Source organism: Pseudorasbora parva, chromosome 8 (genome assembly GCF_024679245.1).
Source record: "Pseudorasbora parva isolate DD20220531a chromosome 8, ASM2467924v1, whole genome shotgun sequence".
NCBI lineage: Eukaryota > Metazoa > Chordata > Actinopteri > Cypriniformes > Gobionidae > Pseudorasbora > Pseudorasbora parva.
The window spans coordinates 37294877-37307425 of record NC_090179.1 but is presented as its reverse complement, the minus strand read 5'-3'; the positions used below and the strand labels follow the sequence as shown (position 1 = coordinate 37307425).

The window sequence follows — 12549 nt, the reverse complement described above, 5'->3', positions numbered from 1 at the left end:
GATTTCAAATAAGACAAAACAGACATTACAAAAACAAACTCAGAGAACCAAATCAATGATTTCAATAAGACTGAAGGGTTAAATAGAACAATCAAATGTGTAGTTAAATTGTTATACAAAATACCTAATAATCAATTTGCATTCCAACCTAAATTCGAGGTCATGATAAAATGGAGTCAGATAAAGGTAAATTGGAATTAAATCACTTTGGCCGGCTGAAAAGACCAAACGCGCAAGGAACCTTCACCCACCAACTTCAAGCCTTCAATGGGACGATTTGGCTGGCCTTGCAAGGGAACTTTATGCAGGACATACATTTTTGTACCAGGCTACGGTAAGGGGGTAGTTTTAACAATGGCTGGTTATGTACTTGCTCAAAAGTGAGTTTGGATAGTTTTTAACCAAAAAAAAGGTACTGCTGCTTTAATCATGAAAAACTGGAAATGTCAAGGGGACTTTGAAAATTGATATGGACAATGGGGAGCCTTCCTTGACGTCAAAAAGGCTGAGAAGTGAACTGTATCACTGTACAACAAACTCATTAGGCATCATGAACTAAAAATGAAAAAATAATCTAGGTTAATGCTTATTTATAAAATATATATGTAATTTAATAATGCATTTAACTGTTCAAATAACTGTTAATTTATAAAATGTTAAGATGTAAAAATGAAAGCATTTATTAATCTAGGTTAAAGCACGTGCCAATGTTTGTTCATGACAGCTAATGCATTGTTTCCAGATGTGTCAAAAAAACAATTCTGAAATTTTCACCCCCAAATAAGAGCAAATTAATTTGATTAAAACAAAGTGTATCGATGCATTCACATTTTCTTATGCATATTACCTTACAAAACTGGGGTACACAAGGTTTGTTTTGTTTTTTAAAGAAATTGATTCAGCTAGTAAGCATTACATTGATCAAAAATTACACATTTGTGGTAGTTAGTTTTAAAATTTCCAATGAATGCAGTTTTATTATTTTTTTATGTTTCTAATGCACATTGGTAATGAGTGTTTCCTGAGCAGCAAATCAGCATAAATCAGCACAGTTGAATGATTTCTGAAGGATCATGTGACAAAAAACTGGAGTAATGACGCTGAAAAATTCAGCTTTGCCATCACAGGAACAAAAACAAAACATTAAAATAAAAAATGGTTATTTTATGTTGTAATATTGCACAATAGTACTGTTTTTACTGTATGTTTGATGAATGAATGCAGCCTTGCTGAGCATAAGACTTTTTAACATAAAAAATAAACAAAACATTTTACCGCCCAACATCAACTTGTAATGGACATCATTACCACTGTTGGCCACCGCAGAGATCTTACAAACTCTCAATTCAACTAATTTGACACCCCAGCATGTAATAAAGTTTCAAAAGTCAACGTATTTGTTTTTATTGAGGCTCGTGTATTATCCATCTATACAGCACTGTGGGATACACTTATTTAAAAATGTGTAAGACTTCAGTCAGGCTGCGAACCTCCACTGGGTGAAACTCCCACAAATGCATCTCATTTTGTGATCCACAATGATTTGTACAATTCATTAACAGCTGGAAAGCAATTTAACTTTCCTTGGAAATACTGTAAAAACTTAAAGCATCCCATTGGAAGCAATTCCTCAACATCACTTGATCATCTTGACGGGACCATCTACTTATCTGCACATTTGCAAATATTGTCTTTTTTGTGATTGTTTTTTTGAGTGTTCTTTTTATGGTAAAATCATGTAAAAAAAAAAAGTTGATAATCCAAAAGAATCCTGATAGTCCATCTGATATGTGATGACAGGAATCATCTAAGAATGAGTGTTTTGTTTTTGGGACGTGAGGAACTGTAACAGTTTCTCAAACTCAGTGAAAGACACATGCTCATCGGATGTGAAGGACAGTATATAGCAGATGGAAGTGATGGTGGAGAGCTTTCTTCTCCCCAAGTGTCCATATAAAAGAAATAGAGAAAGCAAAGGAAAACTCTAAGTCGGACTAATGGTCATAGGTTCATACGTAGATGCTCTGGCCTTTTAGAGATGACGGGGTAGGCCTGCTGCTTAAACTGGCCCACGTTGGAGCCAGCGGGTTGCCTGATGGGAAGAGGGGCGGTGGCCTCGGAACTAGCCTGGACATCCATCTGATCCATGGTGGAGACCTCCATAGCGAGCTCTGTGGGGGACTGGAGGGAGGAAGGTTCGGGCAAGGGGGGACCTCGTGGCCAACAATCTCCTGAGAACTTAATCGGGCTGAAAGACAGAAGCAAACAAGGTTAAAAATGTATTTAATTTTTTGTATTAATTTTTTTATGGTTACATTTATAAGTAGAGATGTGCGATATGCATCGTATTAATATAATATCGATAATATCATAATTGTTGTTTTAGCGATGTGCGATCTGACATTATGCATGTTAGGGCTGCACGATATTGGAAAAAAATTACATTGCGATATTTTTCCCCCCAACGATATATATTGCGGTATTGAGAGCCATCAATCCAGGCTAAAGTCAATAATTACCATTCCGTGATATTAAGAAATGTTGGAAAGTATGTGCAAACATGAAACTAAACCTCCAGTAGGTGGAAGCAGGTGACCGTCTTAATTTATTGATTAAATGTAATAATTTGAGACAAAAGCTGATGTATGCATTTAATTAGTTTAGAAAAAATGGCTTTATAAAAAGGTAAAAATCCCCATAATATGTGTGTCAGTTATTGTTATATGAAATCCCAGAAAATTCAGATGTGTGTCAATATCACACACCCCTATTTATACAACCCCAAATCAGAAAAAGTTGGGACAGTATGGAATGTGCAAATAAAATAAAAAAGAAGTGATTTCTAAAATTACTTTGACTTGTATTTCATTGCAGACAATATGAACACAAAATATTTCATGTTTTGTCTGGTCAACTTCATGTCATTTGTAAATATGCATCCTTTCCTGTCATTCAGACCTGCAACACATTTAAAAAAAAGTTGGGACAGTAAAGCATTTACCACTTTGTAATGTTGCCATTCCTTTTCACAACACTTAAAAGACGTTTAGGGACTGAAGACACCAAGTGATGAAGTGTTTCAGGTGTTATTTTGTCCCATTCTTCCTGCAAACAAGTCTTAAGGTGGGCAACAGTACGGGGTCTTCGTTGTCGCATTTTGCGCTTCAAAATGCGCCACACATTCTCTATTGGAGACAGGTCTGGACTGCAGGCAGGCCAGTCAAGTACCCGTACCCTCTTCCTCCGCAGCCAGGACTTTGTAATGTGTGCAGAATGTGGTTTTGCATTGTCTTGTTGAAATATGCATGGACGTCCCTGGAAAAGATATCTTCTTGAAGGCAGAATATTATGCTCCAAAATCTCTATGTACTTTTCAGCATTAATGGTGCCTTCACAGAAGTGCAAGTTACCTTTGCCAAGGGCACTGACACAACCCCATACCATGACAGACCCTGGCTTTTGGACTTGTTGCTGGTAACAGTCTGGATGATCCTTTTCTTCTTTGGTCCGGAGCACACGGCGTCCATTCCTCCCAAAAAATACCTGAAATACTGATTCATCTGACCACAGTACACATTTCCACTGTGTGATGGTCCATCCCAGATGCCTCCGAGCCCAGACAAGTCGACGGCGCTTCTGGACACTGTTAACATAAGGCTTCCTTTTGGCACAGTACAGTTTTAACTGGCATTTGTGGATGTAACTACATATTGTGGTACTTGACAAAGGTTTGCCAAAGTAGTCCTGAGCCCATGTGGTGATATCGCTTATAGATGAATGACGATTCTTGATGCAGTGCCGCCTGAGGGATCGGAGATCACGGTTGTTCAGCTTAGGCTTGCGGCCTTGTCCTTTACGCACTGAAATTCCTCCAGATTCCTTGAATCTTGTAATTATGTTATGCACTGTTGAATGTGAAATATCCAAATCTCTTCCTATCTTTCTTTGAGGAACATTGTTTTTAAACATTTCAATAATTTTCTCACGTATTTGTTGGCAAACTGGCGATCCTCGGCCCATCTTTGCTCCTAAAGGATTAGATCTTTCTTGGATGCTGCTTTTGTACCAAATCATAATTTCAATCACCTGTTGACATCACTTGTTTCAAATCACATCATTATTTAACCCTTTTACCTCATTACTAGCCCTAAATTGCTCCTGTCCCAACTTTTTTTTAAATGTGTTGCAGGTCTGAATGACAGGAAAGGATGCATATTTACAAATGACATGAAGTTGACCAGACAAAACATGAAATATTTTGTGTTCATATTGTCTGCAATGAAATACAAGTCAAAGTAAATTTAGAAATCACTACTTTCTTTTTTTATTTGCGTTTTCCAAAATATCCCAACCTTTTCTGATTTGGGGTTGTAAGTAAAACAAATCTGATTACCTGACAGGCGTTCGAGGGCTTCCCAAAAAACGGCGAGGTGAACGAATTTTTGGCTCAAATGAGAACTTCTCCTTTAAATTTTCCAAAACCGATGGAGCTACATAGGTAAAACCCTGTAAGAATGAAAAGATAAAAGCACAGTTTTTTCTCAAAACAGGCAAAGATAACTTAGGAAGCTTATTTCCGCAACAAGCTAAAAACAAAAAAAGTAATTGTGACGTGTATCTCAATTTTCTCACCAAAAAAAAAAAAATCAATAGCGAGTTATAAACTCATTTCCTCAAATCTGATATACAAACAACGAAATTGTATAATAAAAGTCACAATATCATTTTACTCCATGGCAGAAAGAAGCTTCCACAGAAGACAAAAGTAAAAACCATGATCAGCTTCCTTACCAAAAAGACCTGATTTGCACTTTCGCTCAGTGTGGAGTCATCAGGACTGTCAACGGGAGTCTGGCTGGTGAACTTTGAATCAAACTGGCTCACATCCTCAGCAGATTGCTGTCAAAATGAGTCATTAGATATTCATATATACCCCATTAACTCTTAAGTACCACAAAAGTGGCAATAGTTACCAAGAAAGGCTTGAATGGTGGTTCTACTTTACGCGCGAGAAGGTCATCCCAATTTACATGTCGGAAGAAGGGATGAGTCTAGGAGACAAATTGAAGCAAATTAAAAAAATAATAATAAAAAATAAATTCACAGTTAAAAGCCCCCTATAAATTAACCCTATAAATCCTACTGTATCATATTTGATATGCACATTTTCTAAGACCTCTAGTTATCAAGATGATGAAAACTGGGGTAAGCATTGTTTCATTTAGATTACAAATGGGGGACAGGGCCGGGCCAACATGGCAAAAATGATGAAAATATTTTATTTAAAATGCTGATACAATTTTTTTTTTGACAAATAAAAAAATAAAAATATGAAGATAGGACTAGAAAAGTAACTGCTAGATTATAAATAATGCAATGTTTCCAAAAAAGAAGTCTATAAAAGGAATAGCATCTGTAGAGCACCAGTCAGCTGAAGCTCGTTCTATATGACACATCCTATATTATATTAATTAGACATCCTATATACACAACATCAACATAACATTACAACTGGCATCTGCACAAAGAGACTAATTAGGGCGGCACGATTAATCAGAATTTAGCTTATGTGCGATTATGAAAGCGTAAAGGCTGCAATTTTAATGAAATAAATATGCGCAGCGTTAGTGAAGAGCGGCTCTGTGATCAAGAGTAAACGCTGCTCTGTCTGAAAGACTGCAAGTTTGAGTCGTGTCTAACGTGCGTTTGAAAAAACAATATATAATATGTTTTAACTCACTTCATATCATCAGTCGAGTGTTTGAAATGCCCTTTCGTGAGCTGATGTGGCTTCTTATTACAGAATCATTTTACAGTATTCTATACAGAGATGAAGTCTGTCGACTAGCATTATAATACAATATATTGTGCGTTTACGGTCTTCATGTTTAATCAAAGCGTTTCTGTCTTCTTTTTATTCAGCTACACAGCGCTAGCTTACATTAGGGATGTCCTGAAAACATCCTTATATTACTTCTCTCTGAGGCATATGTGGCGTTTCTGCTCGAGGGCACCCTCTGACCTCCAGTATGAATGAAACGCAAGTGTGTTTAGAGCCCAGCAGTGATCACTCCCATCCTATTTTGGGTAAAATTTAAATAAATGTAAATGACAAATCATGTTTTTCTTCAGTGTTTTCCCCCGCAGTGGATGCATAAGAGGCTCATATTTCATATTAAAGATAGACTCTTTCTTGATTATGCATACCTCTTGACAATTAAGAAATTGAAATCACAGATTTTTATAATAATTATATTATTATTATAATATTTAATAATAAATCCTTAGACATTTCTAGGGACTTTTAGTTAGATTGTTTAAATATTTTACATTATTAGCAATAATAATAATAATAGTTATAATTATTATTAGTCATAATAATATATAAAATATATATATATATATATATTTATATAAATATATATATAAAATATAAATTAATATATTTTTCCAATAATAATAATATTATTATTAGTCACAATATATAAATATTGATATATATACACAAGCACAATATATACACATTTTTCATTTGTAAAAAAACCCCTAAAAAATGCAAATTGCAATTTTAACTAGAATTTCTCATAACTATTAATATACCTATATAACTATTAATAAATATATAAATATTGATATATATTTTTCCCGCTATACATTGTTTCATACATCAGGCTTAAAAAAGGAAAAGATTTAATGTTGAATTCAACATTAATATTGTTAGATATAAGAGCTGAACCAGACCTGTACTTCTGTTGCATCTCCAGCTCCAGCCCCAAGTCGAGATGAGGCACTTCTTTTAAGTAGCTGAACACAAATTTAATAAAATTATTATTACAATAAAACATGGGGGGGGGGGAGAGAAGGAGAAGAAGAAGAAGAAGAAGGAGAAGGAGAAGGAGAAGGAGAAGAAAATATTAGCCTACCCTTTTGAGAAGGTCCCTGGCTTCTTGTGTGAGGTAGGGTGGGAGGTTCAGTTTGCATTTAAGAATTTTGTCAATGGTTTTCTTCCGGTTCTCTCCTGTGAAGGGGGGCTAGAAACGCAAAAAAACATCCATGTCAAATAGAAACACTTTAAAATAGGGATGTTCAAAAACTTAACTAGATTTTGGGTTTAATGCCAAGGACCCCAAATACAATGATTCCCTTGTAAGGGACCCTGCTAATAAATATTAACAAACATTATTTTACAACAAAATCTAAGTATTTAGTCAAATAAATTGAGACAAATAAATACAATAAAAAATAATACAACATTGTTAATATACAGTATTTCATTAATATCTTAAAAGCACACATTAACTTTGACAGTCCCCAAAAATATATTTTGAAAAAATATATTTATATTTTTGATAAATTTCACTGATATCCTACCAACCCTTGCACCCCCATAGCGGATTCGCTGACGTGTTGCCTAAATAACTAGTCAACTAATCACACTTAAAAAAGGTACACTTTGTAACTCTTTTTTTCTTCAAAATTTAAATAAGGGTTCAATACATTAGTCCTTACAAAATGTGTTTTTGACACAGAGCCGGAGCACAACCAAAACAATGTTCTTCCACAAAATAGATGCGGTTTTGTTTAACTGTTAGAGGGCCATAATTAAGTGAGTGAAGCTCTGAATAACCGGTCTTGTTTTAATTTCAGTAAACTGACAAGTACTTGCTTTAAGGAGAAAAAAATGAATTAAAATTAGCTTCTTTTTTTTTCATAGTGCGGTGCACGAAGACACACTGATGAGACACGTATACTCACTGCTCCTGTTAACATGTCATACATCAAAGCCCCCAGACTCCACCAATCAACAGCCCGATTGTGCCCGCTTCTCATGAGGATCTCCGGGGCCCTGAAATTAAAAGGAACTTCTCACGCTACTGTAAAATTCATCTAAATGCATGTGACACAGGCATGTCGGGCAATGCAAAACAGGAAATTAGCAACTCAGACATTACAAGGATGTTACGGGCTTCTTTAAACGTCTCTCACATGTACTCAATTGTGCCGCAGAAAGTGTGGGTCACTGTGCCGTCATGAATAGACTCCTTACACAGCCCGAAATCAGTCAGTTTTACATGTCCTGTGATAAGAAAATAGATTATTAAAAATTCCATTGTTAATTTACTCCTTTCGAAATTACAAAATGAAGAGACCTTGGTTATTGAGCATGATGTTCTCAGGTTTGAGATCTCTGTAGATGATGCCTTTCTGATGCAGGTGTCCGAGAGCCATAGAGATTTCAGCCAAGTAAAAGCTGCATGTAAAAAGCTCTCATCATTCTGATTATCTTTGCTCATCTCATCATGTTGAATTTAAGGCTTACTGTATATGCATGTATCTGTCCATGCGACCTTGTAAATTGTTGTAAAAAAATTTAAACTTCAATAAAACACTTCTCAGATTTCATAAACAAGTCCTAGAATAAAATGCATGATTGAGGTGGGGGGAGTTAACTGCAGGCGGTGAGTTAAATCGTAAACTACACAAACGAAAAGGGGATCGCAAGTTATCCAGGGATAATTCCATGATGTATTTTGTATGTGTGTGGGCATGTTTTTTGTGACATATGAGGACACAAAGGTGTATAATGACATGGGTATGACACTGGTATTAAAAGGAGAGGATGAAATATGAGGACATTACCCATATCCCTACTTTTCAAATTGCTTATAAATCATACAGGATGAATTTTTTTAGAAAGTAAAAATGCAGAATGTTTCCTGTGATGGGTAGGTTTAGGGGCAGGGGCAGTGTTAGAGGATAGAAAATACAGTTTGTACGGGATAAAAACCATTAAACCAATGGAATGTCCCCATATGTCACAAAAACGTTTGTGTGTGACTCTTTTGTTCCGCCCACTGCACGCCTCCACGAGTTCGGCTGTTTTCAGAAATTACATAAATTAATTTTATAAATATGATAAAACTAAAGATTCTTCAGAGATATGAAGAATGCAATACTACTCTACTGGTACTCAATATTAACATGAGACTATCAGAAACTGTTACAACCGACAAGAATAGCTTTTGTGTGCAAAAAAACAACTAAATAATGTATAGTGATGGGCCGATTTCAAAACAAAGTAATGAAAGGTTTTAAATCAGCGTATCCAAATCATGAATCAATACACTGATTTATAAAGTTCGAAACTTTGTTTTGAAATCGGCCCATCACTATACAAGTCATTATTTTTAGTTTTTTTGCACACAAAAACTAATTCTCGTCGCTTCATAAAATAATTGTAGAGCCACTGTAGTGAGATGGGCTTTGTGACGACGCCTTTAGTGTCAATGAAGGCCTTTCTGAGCCATCGGATTTCAACAAAAATATCTTCATTTGTGTTCCGAAGATGAACGGAGGTCTTACGGGTGTCGAGCGACATGAGTGTAAGGAATTATTGACAGAATTTTCATTTTTGTGTGAACTAGCCTTTTATTCTAAGCCTTGTCTGTGAAAGGTGTTTTTAAGTGCTAACCAGTTACATTTTAACATAGCAAGTTCATTAAAGTCACAAAAACAAACACATTGGCCTCTCTTACCAGGCTGTGTCCTCCATGAAAATCCCTTCTCGCTCAAGCTGCATAAAAAGCTCCCCACCTGCAAAAGAAAACCGTTTTTACCACAAACATCAGTTTTAAGAGCAAACACAGAGATGGACTGATAGCAAAGCTTTACCACGTTAGATTTCAAAACAAGATCGCACTGCAAAAGTGATGTTTTACATTGACATATTTAGCATTTCAGCAAACAATAAATTCCCTCTATGCAAAAAAACCCTAAGGCATTCAAAGAAGGAATGCCGCCAATGGTGGAATATATTCTTTAGCAACTCCGCAGCAACAGGAGGAGACTGGAAAGAATGAGAAGTCATCTATCTCTACGAGACAAAGGTTGTTCTTGATTCACGAACCACTTAGGTATTCAAGGATGAGGTAAAGCTTGCCGCCCGTCTGAAAGGCATAGATTAGATCAACGATGAAAGGATGCTTGACTTCCTCTAAGATGTTCCGCTCTGCTTTAGTATGCGCTGTGTCCTTGGCATTGCGTACAATCATAGCCTACGAGAAGGAGAATAAGATGACATTGAGACAGCGCGACAAATGTTAATTACTGCATTCAAATGAAAGGAATTTGCTTAACCTTTTTTAAGACTTTCATTGCAAATATTTTTCCTGTTGCTGCACCGGATACTTTCCGGACCTGGAAAACCTATTTAATAGGAAAAACAGAAAATGTTATGTACATTTATTTTATTACTATTTTCAATTCGATTGTATTATTTTATTTTCAAGCACATGTTTTCATTTTAATTGGTTTCATTTTAAATAATTTTATAATGTGCTTTGGTCATTTAATTAGGCTTCCAATCTTTTTAAATATTAATATTTAGGTTCAATTTGTTTCATTTCAGTTTTTATTTCCAGTGCTTCAACTAATTTTCAGGCAACATTTCAAATGTTTTGTTAAATTATCTCTATTGCATTTTATTTCAGCTTCATTTCAATAAACAAAACTAAAAGTTTTTAATAATTTTAGTTGGTATATAATAACCGGTTACAATACCTTTCCATAACCACCTTTCCCCAACACACGGAGAAGCTCGAAGCACTCTGGACGGATGTTTTCAGTTCCCTGGTTAACATTGTCCTCCGATATTTCAATCTTCTCACAGTCGTCCATGTTACTATTAGGACGAACCAAAAATGACAAATAATAGTGTGCATTATTCCTGTCATCAGCATTAGAACATTGACATTGTATTTTGTGTCATCTGTCTATGCACCTTTATTAACTTAATATTTTAATTTTAAATATAAAAATTAAAAACAGTCAGAAATGTAATTGCAACCACAACATATACTCACAATTCAAAACCACTGCACTGATCCATAAGGTCATTGATCTGAGCCTGCAGAAGAGAAGTATTAAATGCATGATCAATAAAAGCTCATTTCACTGCAATGGTGAACACTTAGGTGTTGGGTGAAGAGATGATCAGTGCACGAAGAGATAACGTTACGAGGCAACAGTTGGCAGCACTTCTAGTCTGAACATGAAAGCATAAGGGGTCGGATTTCGAAATACTATTCCCAGAGATCTAATAAGGTGACATGCACCATCTATGGCGTTGCAACTCCTAATTGACTGATCCTCGTGAAAATAAGAAGACAGTTCTTAAAGACAACTTAAAGCGATATGCATAAAAAAAATGATATATCTAAGGTATGCTGCACTGCAGCATCCTATGTGAAAGATAACACACACGTCCAGCCCTTTAAATCGCCCAAACTGTACTGTACTGTACTGTACTGTCAAGTAGTAGGCTAACACCTTATTATCTCCAGCTCATATCTTCAACTAGTACATATAAAACACATTTCAGGTAGTACAACTCGGATATCTTTGACACGTGTGGTGACAGGCAGAATATCAAAGGTATTCACTAAGTAAAGCACACTGTACGGTAATCGTGTTAGCATGTTAGCATAACATAAAGCAGCCAGACGCGTAGCGTTATTCCTCGGGCCTCAGGCCTGCACTCGGCTCTGGGTGGAACACTCCCGCGTGCCGTTAACTTTCAAAACCATCCGTCCGTTACCTCCTCCAGCTCATCATCGGAGACATTTTCCTCCGGCTGGTCCAGATCGATGTCGAAAACGCCAGCCATCGTTAATTTCGCCGTCCGGGATCACTTCAAACCGCGTGAGGAGCTCGCGCTTCCCGCCTCATGGACATGAACGCACAGTCGCCATGACCGGCATGGACGCAAACTGACACCCCCGCGCGGAGGAATGCAGGAAAATACCTAACTCACGCTGGACTTCAAACTGTCTTTATGTGTAACTTAGCTGTCAGTATCGGAATACGCGACCAACGAATACATAAATAATATATAAAATAGTATGTATAAATAATATAAATCATTTTTGTATATTTTTTATAATTTGTTTAACTTGTGTGATGTTGTAAAACATAAAAATAAATACAACACACACACACACACACACACACACACACACACACACACACACACACATATATATATATATATATATATATATATATATATATATATATATATATATATATATATATATATATATATATATATATATATACATAAAATAATATACACATATATGTGTGTGTTTTACATCACACATTTTGTTAAATAATTACTTAAAACAAATTAAATTAAGTAATGAATTAAAACCAATAGAATAAGCTTCCACGTAAATATTTTAGTACCAAATTATCCTTAATGACAAACTTAATCAACGTTATCAAATTTTAATCCTGAATTTAAAAAAAACACACGTTTCCTCAAATTTACTGTAATACAAATAAATACAATAATTAAAATAAAAGAAATACTAAAAAAAGACATTCTTATTATTGCAATGCAATATTATTTAAATTATAATGGTATTATTTGTTGCAATCTGCAGTAATGCGACTAAGCAAAGTCACCAAGTAAAATTAATTTGAGGGGGGAAATGTGGCTTAGCTGGGCATGGGAATAATGTCAAAATTTATAAAATAAAATAAAAA

At 35.5% G+C, this 12549-nt stretch overlaps 1 protein-coding gene across 1 annotated transcript; it reads right to left on the bottom strand.

Moving 5' to 3' along the window:
* Nucleotides 1–1388: 1388 nt before the first annotated feature.
* Nucleotides 1389–11781, bottom strand: rps6kb1b (ribosomal protein S6 kinase b, polypeptide 1b). The gene is made up of 15 exons (XM_067451129.1): nucleotides 11597–11781; nucleotides 10863–10906; nucleotides 10561–10681; nucleotides 10138–10206; nucleotides 9908–10055; nucleotides 9537–9594; nucleotides 8151–8251; nucleotides 7987–8077; nucleotides 7756–7846; nucleotides 6924–7031; nucleotides 6742–6804; nucleotides 4974–5051; nucleotides 4792–4899; nucleotides 4394–4506; nucleotides 1389–2248 (listed from the first exon to the last, which is right to left on the bottom strand). Exons 1-15 carry the CDS (start codon nucleotides 11663–11665, stop codon nucleotides 2002–2004), a joined length of 1509 nt encoding a protein of 502 aa, XP_067307230.1. The 5' UTR covers nucleotides 11666–11781; the 3' UTR covers nucleotides 1389–2001.
* Nucleotides 11782–12549: the final 768 nt, after the last annotated feature.